The 25,883-nt window shown below is 42.3% G+C and overlaps 1 protein-coding gene across 1 annotated transcript; it reads left to right on the top strand.

The window, feature by feature from the left end:
• Nucleotides 1-437: 437 nt before the first annotated feature.
• On the top strand, nucleotides 438-24,895 carry LOC135530569 (AP-5 complex subunit zeta-1-like; the record flags this gene model as incomplete). Its single annotated transcript, XM_064958868.1, is given in 7 exon segments — nucleotides 438-586; nucleotides 2,138-2,256; nucleotides 4,760-4,887; nucleotides 4,979-5,076; nucleotides 20,331-20,463; nucleotides 22,697-22,893; nucleotides 23,938-24,895. Coding segments are annotated over 7 exon segments (1,065 nt in total), but the record flags the coding sequence as incomplete, so codon positions are not given.
• Nucleotides 24,896-25,883: the final 988 nt, after the last annotated feature.

Below are 25,883 nucleotides of genomic sequence, written 5' to 3'. Positions count from 1 at the left end.
CAGTCCAGGTCTGGTATCTGACTATGTGTTGTAGTTCCTAGCGTGGGACAGTCCAGGCCTGGTATCTGACTATATGATGTGTTGTCGTTCCTAGCGTGGGACAGTCCAGGCCTGGTATCTGACTATGTGATGTGTTGTAGTTCCTAGCGTGGGACAGTCCAGGCCTGGTATCTGACTATGTGTAGTAGTTCCTAGCGTGGGACAGGTCAGTCCTGGTATCTGACTATGTGATGTGTTGTAGTTCCTAGCGTGGGACAGTCCAGGCCAGGTATCTGACTTTGTGTTGTAGTTCCTAGCGTGGGACAGTCCAGGCCTGGTATCTGACTATGTGTTGTAGTTCCTAGCGTGGGACAGTCCAGGCCTGGTATCTGACTATGTGATATTTTGTAGTTCCTAGCGTGGGACAGTCCAGGCCTGGTATCTGACTATGTGATATTTTGTAGTTCCTAGCGTGGGACAGTCCAGGCCTGGTATCTGACTATGTGGATGTGCTGCCCTCTCTGGTCACGGCTGGGACTGCAGTTGAGCTGCTGCACTCTCTACTGGACTTGCCCTGTCTCACTGCTGCTCTCACCCTGCAGCTCAGGTACACACACACACACACACACACGTAGAGATAGAATGCTTATACAGTGGAATTCTGAAGTTTACATACACCTTAGCCAAATACGTTTAAACTCAGTTTTTCACAATTCCTGACATTTAATCCTAGTAAAAATTCCCTGTCTTTGGTCAGTTAGGATCACCACTTTATTTTAAGAATGTGAAATGTCAGAATAATAGTAGAGACAATTATTTATTTCAGATTTAATTTCTTTCATCACATTCCCAGTGGGTCAGAAGTTTGCAATCACTCAATTAGTATTTGGTAGCATTGCCTTTAAATTGTTTAACTTGGGTCAAACATTTCAGGTAGCCTTCCACAAACGTCCCACAGTAAGTTGGGTGAATTTTGGCCCATTCCTCCTGACAGAGCTGGTGTAACTGAGTCAGGTCTGTAGGCCTCCTTGCTCGCCCACAAATTGTCTCTGGGATTGAGGTCAGGGCTTTGTGATGGCCACTCCAATACCTTGACTTTGTGGCCATTTTGCCACAAATTTGGAAGTATGCTTTGGGTCATTGTCCATTTGGAAGACCCATTTGCGACCAAGCTTTAACTTCCTGACTGATGTCTTGAGATGTTGCTTCAATACATCCACATAATTTTCCTGCCTCATGAAGCAATCTATTTTGTGAAGTGCACCAGTCCCTCCTGCAGCAAAGCACCCCCACAACATGATGCTGCCACCCCCGTGCTTCACGGTTGGGATGGTGTTCTTCGGCTTGCAAGCCTCCCCCTTTTACCTCCAAACATAACGATGGTCATTATGGCCAAACAGTTCTATTTTTGTTTTATCATACCAGAGGACATTTCTCCAAAAAAGTACGATCTTTGTCCCCATGTGCAGTTGCAAACCGTACTCTGGCTTTTTTATGGCAGTTTTTGAGCAGTGGCTTCTTCCTTGCTGAGCGGCCTTTCAGGTTATGTCGATATAGGACTCGTTTTACTGTGGATATAGATCATTTTGTACACTTTTCGCACCAAAGTACATTCATAGGCTAATTGACATAATCTGAGTCAATCAGAATCTTCTAAAACCATGTCATTTTCTGAAATTGTCCAAGCTGTTAAAAGGCACAGTCAACTTGGTGTATGTAAACTTCTGACCCACAGGAATTGTGATACAGTGAATTATAAGTGAAATAATCTGTCTGTCAACAATTGTTGGAAAAATGACTTGTGTCATGCACAAAGTAGATGTCCTAACCGATTTGCCAAAACTATAGTTTGAAAATACAACCTAAGTGTATGTAAACTTCCGAGTTCAACTGTATACACAATAAATACGTAGTGTATTCTACGTTGATGTGTGTAAAGTATCTCTGTAAGATGGTGTAAAAACAAATCAATCAATAACATACACAATAAATACGTAGTGTGTTCTACGTTGATGTGTGTAAGGTATCTCTGTTGGGATGGTGTAGGGTACCTAGAGTGTAATAACAAATCAATCAATGACATACACAATGCTCCTAGAAGCATTTCAGGGAAACATCAGAGCAGTATAGAAATGTAACATGGTGATCTGTGCGTCAGGTCTGCAAGCTTCCCTGTGTCTGAGCCAGGGGGGCGTGGTCTGTCATCGCTGGAAGCTTTCCGAAGCCCCGCCCATAGAGGCCTCTTCCTGTTCCTGTTGAGAGGGGAGGCAGGGTCTGGTAATATCACTACTACTGTAATATTACTACTGTAATGCTATAATACCACTACTACTGTAATACTGTAATACCACTACTACTGTAATATCACTACAACTGTCATACCACTACTACTGTAATACTATAATACCACTACTGTAATATTATAATACCACTACTGTAATATTACTACTGTAATGCTATAATACCACTACTACTGTAATACTGTAATACCACTACTACTGTAATATCACTACAACTGTCATACCACTACTACTGTAATACTATAATACCACTACTATAATACCACTACTGTAATATTATAATACCACTACTGTAATATTATAATACCACTACTGTAATATTACTAGTGTACTACCACTATTGTACTACTGTAATACCACTACTGTAATATTACTACTATAATACTGTAATACCACTACTACTGTAATATTATAATACCACTACTATAATACTGTAATATCACTACTACTATACTACTGTGATACCACTACTACTATAATACCACTAGTACTATAATACCACTACTACTGTAATGCTATATTACCACTACTGTAATATTACAACTGTATTACCACTACTACTATAATACTGTAATACCACTACTACTATAATACTGTAATACCACTACTACTATAATACTGTGATACCACTACTACTGTAATACCACTACTACTATAATACTGTAATACCACTACTACTATAATACTGTGATACTACTACTATAATACTATACTACCACTACTATAATAATGTAATACCACTACTACTGTAATACTTTAATACCACTACTATAATACTGTAATACCACTACTACTGTAATACTATAATTCCACTACTGTAATACACCTACTGCAATACTATAATACACCTACTGCAATACCACTACTGTAATACTGTAATACACCTACTGTAATAACAGTACTGTAATACTATAATACACCTACTGTAATAACAGTACTGTAATACTATAATACACCTACTGTAATACCAATACTGTAATACACCTACTGTAATACTGTAATACACCTACTGTAATACTATAATACACCTACTGTAATACCAATACTGTAATAGACCTACTGTAATACTGTAATACACCTACTGTAATACCAGCACTGTAATACTATAATACACCTACTGTAATACTATAATGCCACTACTGTAATGCCACTGCTGTAATGCCACTACTGTAATGCCACTACTGTAATACTGTAATGCCACTACTGTAATGCCACTACTATAATACTGTAATGCCACTACTATAATACCACTACTGTAATGCCACTACTATAATACTGTAATGCCACTACTGTAATACTGTAATGCCACTACTGTAATACTGTAATGCCACTACTGTAATGCCACTACTATAATACTGTAATGCCACTACTATAATACCACTACTGTAATGCCACTACTATAATACTGTAATGCCACTACTGTAATACCACTACTGTAATGTCACTACTATAATACTGTAATGCCACTACTGTAATGCCACTACTGTAATACTGTAATGCCACTAATGTAATGCCACTATTGTAATACTGTAATACCACTACTGTAATGCCACTACTGTAATGGCACTACTGTAATGTCACTACTATAATACTGTAATGCCACTACTGTAATGCCACTACTGTAATACTGTAATGCCACTAATGTAATGCCACTATTGTAATACTGTAATACCACTACTGTAATGCCACTACTGTAATACTATAATGCCACTACTGTAATGGCACTACTGTAATACTGTAATGTCACTACTGTAAAACTGTAATGCCATTACTGTAATGCCACTATTATAATACCACTACTGTAATACTGTAATGCCACTACTATAATACCACTACTGTAATGTCACTACTATAATACTGTAATGCCACTACTGTAATGCCACTACTGTAATACTGTAATGCCACTAATGTAATGCCACTATTGTAATACTGTAATACCACTACTGTAATGCCACTACTGTAATACTATAATGCCACTACTGTAATGGCACTACTGTAATACCACTACTGTAATACTGTAATGCCACTACTATAATACCACTACTGTAATGTCACTACTATAATACTGTAATGCCACTACTGTAATGCCACTACTGTAATACTGTAATGCCACTAATGTAATGCCACTATTGTAATACTGTAATACCACTACTGTAATGCCACTACTGTAATACTATAATGCCACTACTGTAATGGCACTACTGTAATACTGTAATGCCACTACTGTAAAACTGTAATGCCATTACTGTAATGCCACTATTATAATACCACTACTGTAATACTGTAATGCCACTACTGTAATACTGTAATGCCACTACTGTAATGGCGCTACTGTAATACTGTAATGCCACTACTGTAAAACTGTAATACCATTACTGTAATGCCACTACTATAATACCACTACTGTAATACTGTAATGCCACTACTGTAATGCCACTACTATAATACCACTACAGTAACATTACTGTATTTCTCCCCAGGTGATACCATGGACAGACTGAGCGTGCTCCATGACCTGCTGATGGAGGCAGCTGATTGGTCCAGAGTCATCCAATCAGCTCAAAGTGTTCCAGTGCTGCTGCACGTCTACTTCAACACAGTTACCACGGTAACACACACACACAGGCTACAACCAGAATACATCAGAGATAAAACATGTATTTTGTGTATATAAGTATAGCTTTGATGTGTGTGTGTAGGTATCAGATGAGAGGTTGCTGGCCCAGCTGGTGTTGGTGCTGTTGGAGAGAAGCAGTCTGTTGCTCAACATCCCCAAATACACTGCAGAGATACACAGGTCAGTACACACACTGCATCACACTAATACACTGGTCAGTACACACACTGCATCACACTAATACACTGGTCAGTACACACACTGCATCACACACTAATACACTGCAGAGATACACAGGTCAGTACACACTGCATCACACTAATACACTGGTCAGTACACACACTGCATCACACTAATACACTGGTCAGTACACACACTGCATCACACATACACTGGTCAGGACACACTGTATCACACACTAATACACTGGTCAGTACACACTGTATCACACACTAATACACTGGTCAGTACACACACTGCATCACACACTAATACACTGGTCAGGACACACACTGCATCACACACTAATACACTGGTCAGGACACACACTGCATCACACACTAATACACTGGTCAGGACACACACTGCATCACACACTAATACACTGGTCAGTACACACACTGCATCACACACTAATACACTGGTCAGTACACACACTGGTCAGTACACACACTGCATCACACACTAATACACTGGTCAGGACACACACTGCATCACACTAATACACTGGTCAGTACACACACCGCATCACACACTAATACACTGGTCAGGACACACACTGCATCACACACTAATACACTGGTCAGGACACGCACTGCATCACACTAATACACTGGTCAGGACACACACTGCATCACACACTAATACACTGGTCAGTACACACACTGCATCACACACTAATACACTGGTCAGTACACACACCGTATCACACACTAATACACAGGTCAGTACATACACACTAATACAGTACACACACTGCATCACACTAATACACTGGTCAGTACACACACTGCATCACACTAATACACTGGTCAGTACACACACTGCATCACACTAATACACTGGTCAGTACACACACCGTATCACACTAATACACTGGTCAGTACACACACTGCATCACACTAATACACTGGTCAGTACACACACTGCATCACACTAATACACTGGTCAGTACACACACTGCATCACACTAATACACTGGTCAGTACACACACTGCATCACACACTAATACACTGGTCAGTACACACACTGCATCACACACTAATACACTGGTCAGTACACACACCGCACCACACACTAATACACTGGTCAGGACACACACTGCATCACACTAATACACTGGTCAGTACACACACTGCATCACACACTAATACACTGGTCAGTAAACACACTGCATCACACACTAATACACTGGTCAGTACACACACTGATACACAGGTCAGTACACACACTGCATCACACACTAATACACTGGTCAGGACACACACTGCATCACACACTAATACACTGGTCAGTACACACACTGCATCACACACTAATACACTGGTCAGGACACACACTGCATCACACTAATACACTGGTCAGGACACACACTAATACACTGGTCAGGACACACACTGCATCACACTAATACACTGGTCAGGACACACACTGCATCACACTAATACACTGGTCAAAACACACACTGCATCACACACTAATACACTGGTCAGTACACACACTGCATAACACACTAATACACTGGTCAGGACACACACCGTATCACACACTAATACACTGGTCAGAACACACACCGTATCACACACTAATACACTGGTCAGAACACACACCGTATCACACACTAATACACTGGTCAGAACACACACTGCATCACACACTAATACACTGGTCAGGACACACACTGCATCACACACTAATACACTGGTCAGGACACACACTGCATCACACACTAATACACTGGTCAGGACACACACTGCATCACACACTAATACACTGGTCAGAACACACACTGCATCACACACTAATACACTGGTCAGTACACACACTGCATCACACACTAATCAGAACACACACTGCATCACACTAATACACTGGTCAGTACACACACTGCATCACACACTAATACACAGGTCAGTACACACACTCTATCACACACTAATACACTGGTCAGTACACACACTGCATCACACACTAATACACTGGTCAGTACACACACTGCATCACACACTAATACACTGGTCAGTACACACACTGCATCACACTAATACACTGGTCAGGACACACACTGCATCACACACTAATACACTGGTCAGGACACACACTGCATCACACTAATACACTGGTCAGGACACACACTGCATCACACACTAATACACTGGTCAGTACACACACTGCATCACACACTAATACACTGGTCAGGACACACACTGCATCACACTAATACACTGGTCAGTACACACACTGCATCACACACTAATACACTGGTCAGTACACACACTGCATCACACACTAATACACTGGTCAGTACACACACTGCATCACACACTAATACACTGGTCAGGACACACACTGCATCACACACTAATACACTGGTCAGTACACACACTGCATCACACACTAATACACTGGTCAGGACACACATCGTATCACACTAATACACTGGTCAGGACACACACTGCATCACACACTAATACACTGGTCAGGACACACACTGCATCACACACTAATACACTGGTCAGGACACACATCGTATCACACTAATACACTGGTCAGGACACACACCGTATCACACACTAATACACTGGTCAGGACACACACTGCATCACACACTAATACACTGGTCAGGACACACATCGTATCACACTAATACACTGGTCAGGACACACACTGCATCACACACTAATACACTGGTCAGTACACACACTAATACACTGGTCAGGACACACACCGTATCACACACTAATACACTGGTCAGGACACACTCTAATACACTGGTCAGGACACACACCGTATCACACACTAATACACTGGTCAGGACACACACCGTATCACACACTAATACACTGGTCAGGACACACACACTAATACACTGGTCAGTACACACACCGTATCACACACTAATACATCATCACACTAATACACTGGTCAGGACACACACTAATACACTGGTCAGGTACACACACCGTATCACACACTAATACACTGGTCAGGACACACACCGTATCACACACTAATACACTGGTCAGTACACACACTGCATCACACACTAATACACTGGTCAGTACACACACCGTATCACACACTAATACACTGGTCAGGACACACACCGTATCACACACTAATACACTGGTCAGGACACACACCGTATCACACACTAATACACTGGTCAGGACACACACCGTATCACACACTAATACACTGGTCAGGACACACACCGTATCACACACTAATACACTGGTCAGGACACACACTGTATCACACACTAATACACTGGTCAGGACACACACCGTATCACACTAATACACTGGTCAGGACACACACTAATACACTGGTCAGTACACACACTAATACACTGGTCAGGACACACACCGTATCACACACTAATACACTGGTCAGTACACACACTGCATCACACACTAATACACTGGTCAGTACACACACCGTATCACACACTAATACACTGGTCAGGACACACACCGTATCACACACTAATACACTGGTCAGGACACACACTGTATCACACACTAATACACTGGTCAGTACACACACTGCATCACACACTAATACACTGGTCAGTACACACACCGTATCACACACTAATACACTGGTCAGGACACACACCGTATCACACACTAATACACTGGTCAGGACACACACCGTATCACACTAATACACTGGTCAGGACACACACTGCATCACACTAATACACTGGTCAGGACACACACTGCATCACACTAATACACTGGTCAGGACACACACTGCATCACACACTAATACACTGGTCAGGACACACACTGCATCACACTAATACACTGGTCAGGACACACACTGAATCACACTAATACACTGGTCAGTACACACACTGCATCACACACTAATACACTGGTCAGGACACACACTGCATCACACTAATACACTGGTCAGGACACACACTGCATCACACTAATACACTGGTCAGTACACACACTGCATCACACACTAATACACTGGTCAGGACACACATCGTATCACACTAATACACTGGTCAGGACACACACCGTATCACACACTAATACACTGGTCAGGACACACACTGCATCACACACTAATACACTGGTCAGGACACACATCGTATCACACTAATACACTGGTCAGGACACACTCTAATACACTGGTCAGGACACACACCGTATCACACACTAATACACTGGTCAGGACACACACCGTATCACACACTAATACACTGGTCAGGACACACACACTAATACACTGGTCAGTACACACACCGTATCACACACTAATACACTGGTCAGGACACACACCGTATCACACACTAATACACTGGTCAGGACACACACTAATACACTGGTCAGTACACACACCGTATCACACACTAATACACTGGTCAGGACACACACCGTATCACACACTAATACACTGGTCAGTACACACACTGCATCACACACTAATACACTGGTCAGTACACACACCGTATCACACACTAATACACTGGTCAGGACACACACCGTATCACACACTAATACACTGGTCAGTACACACACTGCATCACACACTAATACACTGGTCAGGACACACACCGTATCACACACTAATACACTGGTCAGGACACACACCGTATCACACACTAATACACTGGTCAGGACACACACCGTATCACACACTAATACACTGGTCAGGACACACACTGTATCACACACTAATACACTGGTCAGGACACACACCGTATCACACTAATACACTGGTCAGGACACACACTAATACACTGGTCAGTACACACACCGTATCACACACTAATACACTGGTCAGGACACACACCGTATCACACACTAATACACTGGTCAGGACACACACCGTATCACACACTAATACACTGGTCAGGACACACACTGCATCACACTAATACACTGGTCAGGACACACACTGCATCACACTAATACACTGGTCAGGACACACACTGCATCACACACTAATACACTGGTCAGGACACACACTGCATCACACTAATACACTGGTCAGGACACACACTGAATCACACTAATACACTGGTCAGTACACACACTGCATCACACACTAATACACTGGTCAGGACACACACTAATACACTGGTCAGTACACACACTGCATCACACACTAATACACTGGTCAGTACACACACTGCATCACACACTAATACACTGGTCAGGACACACACCGCATCACACTAATACACTGGTCAGGACACACACTGCATCACACTAATACACTGGTCAGGACACACACTAATACACTGGTCAGTACACACACTGCATCACACACTAATACACTGGTCAGTACACACACTGCATCACACACTAATACACTGGTCAGTACACACACTGCATCACACACTAATACACTGGTCAGTACACACACCGCATCACACACTAATACACTGGTCAGTACACACACTGCATCACACACTAATACACTGGTCAGTACACACACTGCATCACACACTAATACACTGGTCAGGACACACACTGCATCACACTAATACACTGGTCAGGACACACACTGAATCACACTAATACACTGGTCAGTACACACACTGCATCACACACTAATACACTGGTCAGGACACACACTGCATCACACTAATACACTGGTCAGTACACACACTGCATCACACACTAATACACTGGTCAGGACACACATCGTATCACACTAATACACTGGTCAGGACACACACCGTATCACACACTAATACACTGGTCAGGACACACACTGCATCACACACTAATACACTGGTCAGGACACACATCGTATCACACTAATACACTGGTCAGGACACACTCTAATACACTGGTCAGTACACACACCGTATCACACACTAATACACTGGTCAGGACACACACCGTATCACACACTAATACACTGGTCAGGACACACACTAATACACTGGTCAGTACACACCGTATCACACACTAATACACTGGTCAGGACACACACCGTATCACACACTAATACACTGGTCAGTACACACACTGCATCACACACTAATACACTGGTCAGTACACACACCGTATCACACACTAATACACTGGTCAGGACACACACCGTATCACACACTAATACACTGGTCAGGACACACACCGTATCACACTAATACACTGGTCAGGACACACACTGTATCACACACTAATACACTGGTCAGTACACACACTGCATCACACACTAATACACTGGTCAGTACACACACCGTATCACACACTAATACACTGGTCAGGACACACACCGTATCACACACTAATACACTGGTCAGGACACACACCGTATCACACACTAATACACTGGTCAGGACACACACTGTATCACACACTAATACACTGGTCAGGACACACACCGTATCACACTAATACACTGGTCAGGACACACACTAATACACTGGTCAGTACACACACCGTATCACACACTAATACACTGGTCAGGACACACACTGTATCACACACTAATACACTGGTCAGGACACACACCGTATCACACTAATACACTGGTCAGGACACACACTAATACACTGGTCAGTACACACACTAATACACTGGTCAGGACACACACCGTATCACACACTAATACACTGGTCAGTACACTGCATCACACACTAATACACTGGTCAGTACACACACCGTATTACACACTAATACACTGGTCAGGACACACACCGTATCACACACTAATACACTGGTCAGGACACACACTGTATCACACACTAATACACTGGTCAGTACACACACTGCATCACACACTAATACACTGGTCAGTACACACACCGTATCACACACTAATACACTGGTCAGGACACACACCGTATCACACACTAATACACTGGTCAGGACACACACTGTATCACACTAATACACTGGTCAGGACACACACTGCATCACACTAATACACTGGTCAGGACACACACTGCATCACACTAATACACTGGTCAGGACACACACTGCATCACACACTAATACACTGGTCAGGACACACACTGCATCACACTAATACACTGGTCAGGACACACACTGAATCACACTAATACACTGGTCAGTACACACACTGCATCACACACTAATACACTGGTCAGGACACACACACATACACTAATACACTGGTCAGGACACACACTGCATCACACTAATACACTGGTCAGGACACACACTGCATCACACACTAATACACTGGTCAGGACACACACTCACACTAATACACACACACTAATACAGGTCACACACACCGTATCACACACTAATACACTGGTCAGGACACACACTGGTCAGGATCACACACTAATACACTGGTCAGTACACACACTGTATCACACACTAATACACTGGTCAGGACACACACGTATCACACACTAATACACTGGTCAGGACACACACACTGGTCAGTACACACACCGTATCACACACTAATACACTGGTCAGGACACACACCGTATCACACACTAATACACTGGTCAGGACACACACACTAATACACTGGTCAGTACACACACCGTATCACACTAATACACTGGTCAGGACACACACCGTATCACACACTAATACACTGGTCAGTACACACACTGCATCACACACTAATACACTGGTCAGTACACACACCGTATCACACACTAATACACTGGTCAGGACACACACCGTATCACACACTAATACACTGGTCAGTACACACACTGCATCACACACTAATACACTGGTCAGGACACACACCGTATCACACACTAATACACTGGTCAGGACACACACCGTATCACACACTAATACACTGGTCAGGACACACGTATCACACTAATACACTGGTCATCACACACTAATACACTGGTCAGGACACACACCGTATCACACTAATACACTGGTCAGGACACACACCGTATCACACACTAATACACTGGTCAGGTACACACACCGTATCACACACTAATACACTGGTCAGGACACACACTGCATCACACTAATACACTGGTCAGGACACACACTGCATCACACTAATACACTGGTCAGGACACACACTGCATCACACACTAATACACTGGTCAGGACACACACTGCATCACACTAATACACTGGTCAGGACACACACTGAATCACACTAATACACTGGTCAGTACACACACTGCATCACACACTAATACACTGGTCAGGACACACACTAATACACTGGCATGCATCACACTAATACACTGGTCAGGACACACACTAATACACTGGTCAGTACACACTGCATCACACACTAATACACTGGTCAGTACACACACTGCATCACACTAATACACTGGTCAGGACACACCGCATCACACTAATACACTGGTCAGGACACACTGCATCACACTAATACACTGGTCAGGACACACACTAATACACTGGTCAGTACACACACTGCATCACACACTAATACACTGGTCAGTACACACACTGCATCACACACTAATACACTGGTCAGTACACACACTGCACACACACTGGTCATACACACACACTAATACACTGGTCAGTACACACACTGCATCACACTAATACACTGGTCAGTACACACACTGCATCACACACTAATACACTGGTCAGGACACACACTGCATCACACTAATACACTGGTCAGGACACACACTGAATCACACTAATACACTGGTCAGTACACACACTGCATCACACACTAATACACTGGTCAGGACACACACTGCATCACACTAATACACTGGTCAGTACACACACTGCATCACACACTAATACACTGGTCAGGACACACATCGTATCACACTAATACACTGGTCAGGACACACACCGTATCACACACTAATACACTGGTCAGGACACACACTGCATCACACACTAATACACTGGTCAGGACACACATCGTATCACACTAATACACTGGTCAGGACACACTCTAATACACTGGTCAGGACACACACCGTATCACACACTAATACACTGGTCAGGACACACACCGTATCACACACTAATACACTGGTCAGGACACACACACTAATACACTGGTCAGTACACACACCGTATCACACACTAATACACTGGTCAGGACACACACCGTATCACACACTAATACACTGGTCAGGACACACACTAATACACTGGTCAGTACACACACCGTATCACACACTAATACACTGGTCAGGACACACACGTATCACACACTAATACACTGGTCAGTACACACACTGCATCACACACTAATACACTGGTCAGTACACACACCGTATCACACACTAATACACTGGTCAGGACACACACCGTATCACACACTAATACACTGGTCAGGACACACACCGTATCACACACTAATACACTGCTCAGGACACACACTGTATCACACACTAATACACTGGTCAGTACACACACTGCATCACACACTAATACACTGGTCAGTACACACACCGTATCACACACTAATACACTGGTCAGGACACACACCGTATCACACACTAATACACTGGTCAGGACACACACCGTATCACACACTAATACACTGGTCAGGACACACACTGTATCACACACTAATACACTGGTCAGGACACACACCGTATCACACTAATACACTGGTCAGGACACACACTAATACACTGGTCAGTACACACACCGTATCACACACTAATACACTGGTCAGGACACACACCGTATCACACACTAATACACTGGTCAGGACACACCGTATCACACACTAATACACTGGTCAGGACACACACTGCATCACACTAATACACTGGTCAGGACACACACTGCATCACACTAATACACTGGTCAGGACACACACTGCATCACACACTAATACACTGGTCAGGACACACACTGCATCACACTAATACACTGGTCAGGACACACACTGAATCACACTAATACACTGGTCAGTACACACACTGCATCACACACTAATACACTGGTCAGGACACACACTAATACACTGGTCAGTACACACACTGCATCACACTAATACACTGGTCAGGACACACACTAATACACTGGTCAGTACACACACTGCATCACACACTAATACACTGGTCAGTACACACACTGCATCACACACTAATACACTGGTCAGGACACACACCGCATCACACTAATACACTGGTCAGGACACACACTGCATCACACTAATACACTGGTCAGGACACACACTAATACACTGGTCAGTACACACACTGCATCACACACTAATACACTGGTCAGTACACACACTGCATCACACACTAATACACTGGTCAGTACACACACTGCATCACACACTAATACACTGGTCAGTACACACACCGCATCACACACTAATACACTGGTCAGTACACACACTGCATCACACACTAATACACTGGTCAGTACACACACTGCATCACACACTAATACACTGGTCAGTACACACACTGCATCACACACTAATACACTGGTCAGTACACACACCGCATCACACACTAATACACTGGTCAGGACACACACCGTATCACACACTAATACACTGGCCAGTACACACACCGCATCACACACTAATACACTGGTTAGGACACACACCAGGACACACATATTTTGATTTGTTTAACACTTTTTATTTTGTATTTTTTTTATTGTAAAAAATAAAGAAACACTGGAATGAATAGGTGTGTCCAAACATTTGACTGGTACTTTATATAAATATGGTATTTACATTTTAAATCTTTATAAATTTGAAAAAAATTCTAAAATCCTTTTTTGCGCTTCGTCATTAGGGGGTATTGTGATGTCATTATGGGGTATTGTGATGTCATGTTTTTGGTTGGACAGGTTTCTCACTTTCTTTCCTAGGTTTTTGCATTCTTCATCAAACCATTTGTCATTGTTTTTCATTTTCTAAGGTTGTCTGCTTGAAAACGTTAGATTTGATAGGGGAGCTGAAATGTCAATTATACTGTTTAGGTTTACTACTGCCAAGTTTGCACCTTCACTATTACAGTGAAATGTGATTCAGCAGTGATCTGAGAGAGGTGTCAGTGGGCTGACTGAATGCTCTGAGGGACTCTGGGTTAAGGTCAGTGATAGTAGTCTACAGTACTACTGCCAAGGGATGAGGTCAGGTGATTGTGTACCTACGGTAAGAGTCCCCTTGAAGCCTATAGTACCATTGACTGTACAGACCCAGCGTGCGACAAAGCTGCAGGAGTTGTGACCCGTTTTTGTTGGTTATGTTGTCGTAGTTGTGCCTAGGGGGGCATACGGGGGAGGGAATGCTGTCACCTCCAGGCAGGTGTTTGTCTCCCTGGGTGCTGAGGGTGTCAGGTTCTTGTCCCTTGTCTGGCATTTAGGTCTCCACAGACTATTACATGTCCCTGGGCCTGGAAATGGTTTATCTCCCCCTCTAGGATGGAGAAGTACCATGTTTCTTGTAGGATGACAATGTCTGTATTTCACATTTATTTGATGAAGTCTGGGTTCCTGCTCAGACCTTGTATATTCCAGGATGAGATAGTAAAAGCTTTGTGTTCCATAGTGTCTTCCATAGTGTCTACCAATCTGCGTGCCACTTATAGTTTTCATATGTACATTTTTGTGAGTTTAATTTAATTTATAATAATGTCTTCATATCTCAAAGTTCTACTGCTTGAGCTCCTCTTCCTCTTATAGAATATTATCTCAAAAGTATTGTGGAGCTCCTAAATATAAAACAGTACCGGAACCCAAAATGAGTCAAGAACGATGTCGTTCTTGCAGCGGGTGATTCCCTGATCCACCTCTACACAGACGACACCATTCTGTATACATCTGGCCCTTCTTTGGACACTGTGTTAACAAACCTCCAAACGAGCTTCAATGCCATACAACACTCCTTTCATGGCCTCCAACTGCTCTTAAACGCTAGTAAAACTAAGTGCATGCTCTTCAACCGATCACTACCGCCCGCCCGACGAGCATCACTACTCTGGAGGGTTCTGACTTAGAATATGTGGACAACTACAAATACTTAGGTGTCTGGCTAGACTGTAAACTCTCTTTCCAGACTCGTATTCAACATATCCAATCCAAAATTAAATCTAGAATCGGCTTCTTATTTCACAACAAAGCCTCCTTCACTCACTCTGCCAAACTCCCTCGTAAAACTGACTATCCTACCGATCCTGGACTTGTCGATGTCATTTACAAAATAGCCTCCAACACTCTACTCAGCAAATTGGATGCAGTCTATCACAGTGCCATCCGTTTTGTCACCAAAGCCCCATATACCACCTACCACTGTGACCTGTACACTCGTCGGCTGGCCCTCGCTACATATTCGTTGCCTAACCCACTGGCTCCAGGTCATCTATAAGTCTTTGCTAGGTAAAGCTCCGCCTTATCTCAGCTCACTGGTCACCATAACACCCACCTGTAGCACGCGCTCCAGCGGGTATATCACACTGGTCATCCCCAAAGCCACCCCTTTGGCTGCCTTTCCTTCCAGTTCTCTGCTGCCAATGACTGGAAGTTGGAGACTTATATCTCCCTCAATAACTTTAAACATCAGCTAACTGAGCAGCTTACCGACCGCTGCAGCTGTACATAGTCCATCTGTAAATAGCCCAACTACCTACCTCATCCCCATATCGGTTTGATTTTATTTTTTGCACACCAGTATTTCTACTTGCACATCATCATCTGCACATCTATCACTCCAGTGTTAATTTGCTAAATTGTAATTACTTTACTACTATGGCCTATTTATTGCCTCACCTCCTCATGCTATTTGCACACACTGTATATAGACTTTTTTCTATTGTGTTATTGACTGTACGTTTGTTTACTCCATGTGTAACTCTGTGTGGTTAGGGGTTAGGGTTAGGGGTTAGGGTTAGGGGTTAGGGTTAGTGTGTTATTGACTGTACGTTTGTTTACTCCATGTGTAACTCTGTTGTTTGGGTTAGGGGTTAGGGTTAGTGTGTTATTGACTGTACGTTTGTTTACTCCATGTGTAACTCTGTTGTTCGGGTTAGGGTTAGTGTGTTATTGACTGTACGTTTGTTTACTCCATGTGTAACTCTGTTGTTCGGGTTAGGGTTAGTGTGTTATTGACTGTACGTTTGTTTACTCCATGTGTAACTCTGTTGTTTGGGTTAGGGTTAGGGTTAGTGTGTTATTGACTGTACGTTTGTTTACTCCATGTGTAACTGTGTTGTTTGGGTTAGGGGTTAGGGTTAGGGGTTAGGGTTAGTGTGTTATTGACTGTACGTTTGTTTACTCCATGTGTAACTCTGTGTTGTTTGGATTAGGGTTAGGGTTAGTGTGTTATTGACTGTACATTTGTTTACTCCATGTGTAACTGTGTTGTTTGGGTTAGGGGTTAGGGTTAGGGGTTAGGGTTAGTGTGTTATTGACTGTACGTTTGTTTACTCCATGTGTAACTCTGTGTTGTTTGGATTAGGGTTAGGGTTAGTGTGTTATTGACTGTACATTTGTTTACTCCATGTGTAACTGTGTTGTTTGGGTTAGGGGTTAGGGTTAGGGGTTAGGGTTAGTGTGTTATTGACTGTACGTTTGTTTACTCCATGTGTAACTCTGTGTTGTTTGGGTTAGGGTTAGGGGTTAGGGTTAGTGTGTTATTGACTGTACATTTGTTTACTCCATGTGTAACTGTGTTGTTTGGGTTAGGGGTTAGGGTTAGTGTGTTATTGATTGTTTACTCCATGTGTAACTGTGTTGTTGGGGTTAGGGGTTAGGGTTGGTGTTAGTGTGTTATTGACTGTACGTTTGTTTACTCCATGTGTAACTCTGTGTTTTTTGGGTTAGGGGTTAGGGTTAGTGTGTTATTGACTGTACGTTTGTTTACTCCATGTGTAACTCTGTTGTTAGGGTTAGTGTGTTATTGACTGTACGTTTGTTTACTCCATGTGTAACTCTGTTGTTCGGGTTAGGGTTAGTGTGTTATTGACTGTACGTTTGTTTACTCCATGTGTAACTCTGTTGTTTGGGTTAGGGTTAGGGTTAGTGTGTTATTGACTGTACGTTTGTTTACTCCATGTGTAACTCTGTGTTGTTTGGATTAGGGTTAGGGTTAGTGTGTTATTGACTGTACATTTGTTTACTCCATGTGTAACTGTGTTGTTTGGGTTAGGGGTTAGGGTTAGGGGTTAGGGTTAGTGTGTTATTGACTGACGTTTGTTTACTCCATGTGTAACTCTGTGTTGTTTGGATTAGGGTTAGGGTTAGTGTGTTATTGACTGTACATTTGTTTACTCCATGTGTAACTGTGTTGTTTGGGTTAGGGGTTAGGGTTAGGGGTTAGGGTTAGTGTGTTATTGACTGTACGTTTGTTTACTCCATGTGTAACTCTGTGTTGTTTGGGTTAGGGTTAGGGGTTAGGGTTAGTGTGTTATTGACTGTACATTTGTTTACTCCATGTGTAACTGTGTTGTTTGGGTTAGGGGTTAGGGTTAGTGTGTTATTGATTGTTTACTCCATGTGTAACTGTGTTGTTGGGGTTAGGGGTTAGGGTTGGTGTTAGTGTGTTATTGACTGTACGTTTGTTTACTCCATGTGTAACTCTGTGTTTTTTGGGTTAGGGGTTAGGGTTAGTGTGTTATTGACTGTACGTTTGTTTACTCCATGTGTAACTCTGTGTTTTTTGGGTTAGGGGTTAGGGTTAGTGTGTTATTGACTGTACGTTTGTTTACTCCATGTGTAACTGTGTTTTTTGGGTTAGGGGTTAGGGTTAGGGGTTAGGGTTAGTGTGTTATTGACTGTTTACTCCATGTGTAACTGTTGTTTGTGTCTCACTGCTTTATTTGCTTCATCCTGGCCAGGTCGCAGATGTAAATGAGAACTTGTTCTCAACTGGCCACCTGGTTAAATAAAGGTGAAATAAAATACAGAATAAAGGGAGGGTCTGTGCGGAAGATTAGGTTACTGACGTTCCAGTTTTTGTAGCAGTCAGCAAAAGGTGTTTCTGGATTGTCCATGAGGAGCTTCTCTCTGTACTCTCTCGGTGCCTTGTCACGTTTAATATCTAAGGGGTACTGTACTGTGGTGATCCCTTCACAGTGCCCTGTAGATGATGTGGAGGGGGTTACCCTGTATATGTCCTTGTAAAATAATCCACCTTTTATACAACCCTCAGTCTATCTTTTGGAAAAACATGCTGAACAATTCGGGAGCTCATCTGCTCATTAACTCTCTATCTTTCCACTCTCTCTCTCGTTTCTCTCTCGTTTCTCTCTCTCTCTCGGTTCTCTTTTGATTTTCTCTCTTGTTTCTCTCTCTAGAGTTTTTAGCCACCACTTGTTGAAGCTGTGTAAGCTCCACCCCTCTCTGGTTGTGGACCAATCACGGGAGCTGCTGGAGTTTGCTGGAACCACCACTAACATCCACAGCAAAGAAGACCTGTACACACATGTGGTGAGAACTATACACTATAATACTATATACTATACACACATGTGGTGAGAACTATATACTATACACACATGTGGTGAGAACTATATACTATACACTATAATATACACACATGTGGTGAGAACTATATACTATACACTATAATACTATATACACATGTGGTGAGAACTATATACTATACACTATAATACTATATACTATACACACATGTGGTGAGAACTATATACTATACACACATGTGGTGAGAACTATATACTATACACTATAATATACACACATGTGGTGAGAACTATATACTATACACTATAATATACACACATGTGGTGAGAACTATATACTATACACTATAATATACACACATGTGGTGAGAACTATATACTATACACTATAATACTATATACTATACACACATGTGGTGAGAACTATATACTATACACTATAATATACACACATGTGGTGAGAACTATATACTATACACTATAATACTATATACTATACACACATGTGGTGAGAACTATATACTATACACTATAATATACACACATGTGGTGAGAACTATATACTATACACTATAATATACACACATGTGGTGAGAACTATATACTATACACTATAAAATACACACATGTGGTGAGAACTATATACTATACACTATAATATACACACATGTGGTGAAAACTATATACTATACACTATAATATACACACATGTGGTGAGAACTATACACTATAATATACACACGTGGTGAGAACTATATAATATACACTATAATATACACACATGTGGTGAGAACTATATACTATACACTATAATACTATATACTATACACACATGTGGTGAGAACTATATACTATACACTATAATATACACACGTGGTGAGAACTATATAATATATACTATAATATACACACATGTGGTGAGAACTATATACTATATACTATAATATACACACATGTGGTGAGAACTATATAATATACACTATAATATACACACATGTGGTGAGAACTATATACTATATACAGTGGGGCAAAAAAGTATTTAGTCAGCCACCAATTGTGCAAGTTCTCCCACTTAAAAATATGAGAGAGGCCTGTAATTTTCATCATAGGTACACTTAAGCTATGACAGGATTTAGGATTTTTAAAGAATTTATTTGCAAATTATGGTGGAAAATAAGTATTTGGTCAATAACAACAGTTTATCTCAATACTTTGTTACTTTGTTGGCAATGACAGAGGTCAAACATTTTCTGTAAGTCTTCACAAGGTTTTCACACACGAATATACACACTATACTATACACAATATACTATACACACTGATATACACACTATACTATACACACTATACTATACACACTGATATTCACACTATGATATAAACAATATACTATACACACTCTACTATACACACTGATATACACACTATACTATACACACTGATATACACACTATACTATACACACTGATATACACACTATACTATACACACTGATATACACACTATACTATACACACTGATATACACACTATACTATACACACTGATATACACACTATACTATACACACTGATATACACACTATACTATACACACTGATATACACACTATACTATACACACTGATATACACACTATACTATACACACTGATATACACACTATACTATACACACTGATATACACACTATACTATACACACTATACTATACACACTATACTATACACACTGATATACACACTACTATACACACTGATATACACACTATACTATACACACTGATATTCACACTGATATAAACAATATACTATACACACTACACACACTATGCTATACACACTGATATACACACTGATATACACACTATACTATACACTGATATACACACTATACTATACACACTGATATACACACTATACTATACACACTGATATTCACACTGATATAAACAATATACTATACACACTCTACTATACACACTACACACACTATGCTATACACACTGATATACACACTATACTATACACACTGATATTCACACTGATATAAACAATATACTATACACACTACACACACTATGCTATACATACTCACACTAGAGAAACCTTTACAGACACTTGGTGACAGATCGAGACTGTGTGTGTGCCTGTGTGTGCCTGTGTGCCTTTGTGTGCCTTTGTGTGTCTGTGTGTGACTGTGTGTGACTGTGTGCCTTTGTGTGTCTGTGTGTGCGTGCTAGGTGTGGGTGCTAGGTGAGTACCTGTCGGTGTCATTTGACTCTCGGTGTTCCGTGGATCTGGTTACTTCCTGTTTCGAGGCATTGGAGGCAGTCCTCTTCGAGATCACTTCCTCTGGAAGCCCCTCCCCCAGGGTGGTTACCTCCTTACTGAGCGCGCTCGCTAAACTGGCTTCCCGTTCCCACGACCTCATACCCAGGTAACACACACACACACAATGGGCTTCCCGTTCCCACGACCTCATACCCAGGTAACACACACACACACAATGGGTTTCTCGTTCCCACGACCTCATACCCAGGTAACACACACACACACACAATGGGCTTCCCATTCCCACGACCTCATACCCAGGTAACACACACACACACACAATGGGCTTCCCATTCCCACGACCTCATACCCAGGTAACACACACACATACAATGGGCTTCCCATTCCCACGACCTCATACCCAGGTAACACACACACAATGGGCTTTCAGAGTGTTGCATTATAGGTTTGAAATGGAACTTCAAGTCGCTCAAGTAGCTCCCTACCTACTGCACCATGCAGCCATCAGGCCTACAGGCTCACTGCTGTAGTAGCTCCCTACCTACTGTACCATGCAGCCATCAGGCCTACAGGCTCACTGCTGTAGTAGCTCCCTACCTACTGTACCATGCAGCCATCAGGCCTACAGGCTCACTGCTGTAGTAGCTCCCTACCTACTGTACCATGCAGCCATCAGGCCTACAGGCTCACTGCTGTAGTAGCTCCCTACCTACTGCACCATGCAGCCATCAGGCCTACAGGCTCACTGCTGTAGTAGCTCCCTACCTACTGTACCATGCAGCCATCAGGCCTACAGGCTCACTGCTGTAGTAGCTCCCTACCTACTGTACCATGCAGCCATCAGGCCTACAGGCTCACTGCTGTAGTAGCTCCCTACCTACTGTACCATGCAGCCATCAGGCCTACAGGCTCACTGCTGTAGTAGCTCCCTACCTACTGTACCATGCAGCCATCAGGCCTACAGGCTCACTGCTGTAGTAGCTCCCTACCTACTGTACCATGCAGCCATCAGGCCTACAGGCTCACTGCTGTAGTAGCTCCCTACCTACTGTACCATGCAGCCATCAGTCCTACTGCACCATGCAGCCATCAGGCCTACAGGCTACAGTCACAAATTACACACACTACAGCCAGTCACTACAGCCGTTCGTGTGTGTGTGTGTGTGTGTGTGTGTGTGTGTGTGTGTAGGGTTTCTCTGTTCCTCTCTAAGCTTCGTAGCGGAGCAGTCTCCTGGTGTGGCAGTGAGGAGGATGTTGTCGCCGTAGTGACCAGAGGGGAGGAGTTATGGTCGCTGCTGAAACTTCCGAGCGTGGCGCTGAGTGTTCTAACCCCGCCTTCCCTCGCCACCTCCCCCCGCTGGCACCGAGACGCCAACGCAACGCTGCCACCTCGACTCAGAACACTGACTGGCCTCACACACACACGCTAAAATATAATCACACATAGACCTTAAATCATTTATGTTCAGGAAATGTACTGTATGTTTTCAATATCTTGTTATTATACAGTGAGGGCCAAAAGTATTGGGACAGTGACATATTTTTGTTGTTGTGCACAACATAATCTGAAACACAACCAAAACAAACAGGAAATACATCCAACACGTTTGTAAAGTTACAAGCTTGATGTAGTTATTGAGTGCTAAGAATATGGGACCAAATACTAAACATTTGACTGATGTACTACACAAGTGAATTTTTCCCAATGCTTTTGGTCCCCTAAAATGGGGGGGAATATGTACAAAAATGCTGTAATTTCTAAATGTTTCACCTGATATGGACGGGAATAGCCTCAAATTAAATCTGACATTCTGCACTTTAACCTCAGTCATTGTATCAACGTGGTGGAGTACAGAGCCTAAACAACAACAACAACAACGTGTTCCAATACTTTGAGCTCACTGTGTTTGTTTACTCACACAGACACATGTTTTATAGATCTCTTTTAATCAACAGTTTCTCTGATAGAAGATCATAGATATAGGACTGACTGAGCCATCTAGTTATAGTTAGCTCAGTCAGTCCTGTCTAGTATATCTATAATGACAGACATCTACAGTGCCTTCAGAAAGTATACATTTTGTGTTACAGCCTGAATTTAAATGTAAAGGTGTCAGTATAAAGTTGCCACAGTATTACTCCTTAAAGGTGTCAGTATAAAGGTACCACAGTATTACTCCTTAAAGGTGTCAGTATAAAGGTACCACAGTATTACTCCTTAAAGGTGTCAGTATAAAGGTACCACAGTATTACTCCTTAAAGGTGTCAGTATAAAGGCTCCACAGTATTACTCCTTAAAGGTGTCAGTGTTACTCCTTAAAGGTGTCAGTATAAAGGTACCACAGTATTACTCCTTAAAGGTGGCAGTATTACTCCTTAAAGGTGTCAGTATTACTCCTTAAAGGTGTCAGTATAAAGGTACCACAGTATTACTCCCTAAAGGTGTCAGTATAAAGGTACCACAGTATTAATCCTTAAAGGTACAACAGTATTACTCCCTAAAGGTGTCAGTATAAAGGTACCACAGTATTACTCCTTAAAGGTGTCAGTATTACTCCTTAAAGGTGTCAGTGTAACGGTACCACAGTATTACTCCTTAAAGGTGTCAGTATAAAGGTACCACAGTATTACTCCTTAAAGGTGTCAGTATAAAGGCTCCACAGTATTACTCCTTAAAGGTGTCAGTATAAAGGCTCCACAGTATTACTCCTTAAAGGTGTCAGTATAAAGGTACCACAGTATTACTCCTTAAAGGTGTCAGTATAAAGGTACCACAGTATTACTCCTTAAAGGTGTCAGTATAAAGGCTCCACAGTATTACTCCTTAAAGGTGTCAGTGTTACTCCTTAAAGGTGTCAGTATAAAGGTACCACAGTATTACTCCTTAAAGGTGGCAGTATTACTCCTTAAAGGTGTCAGTATAGATGTACCACAGTATTACTCCTTAAAGGTGTCAGTATTACTCCCTAAAGGTACCACAGTAATTACCCCTTAAAGGTACAACAGTATTACTCCCTAAAGGTGTCAGTATAAAGGTACCACAGTATTAATCCTTAAAGGTACAACAGTATTACTCCCTAAAGGTGTCAGTATAAAGGTACCACAGTATTACTCCTTAAAGGTGTCAGTATTACT

The sequence above is a fragment of the Oncorhynchus masou genome, unplaced genomic scaffold (genome assembly GCF_036934945.1).
Source record: "Oncorhynchus masou masou isolate Uvic2021 unplaced genomic scaffold, UVic_Omas_1.1 unplaced_scaffold_1382, whole genome shotgun sequence".
Classification (NCBI taxonomy): domain Eukaryota; kingdom Metazoa; phylum Chordata; class Actinopteri; order Salmoniformes; family Salmonidae; genus Oncorhynchus; species Oncorhynchus masou.
Note: the sequence above shows the minus strand (reverse complement) of the source record. Positions and strands in the feature narration are given on the sequence as shown.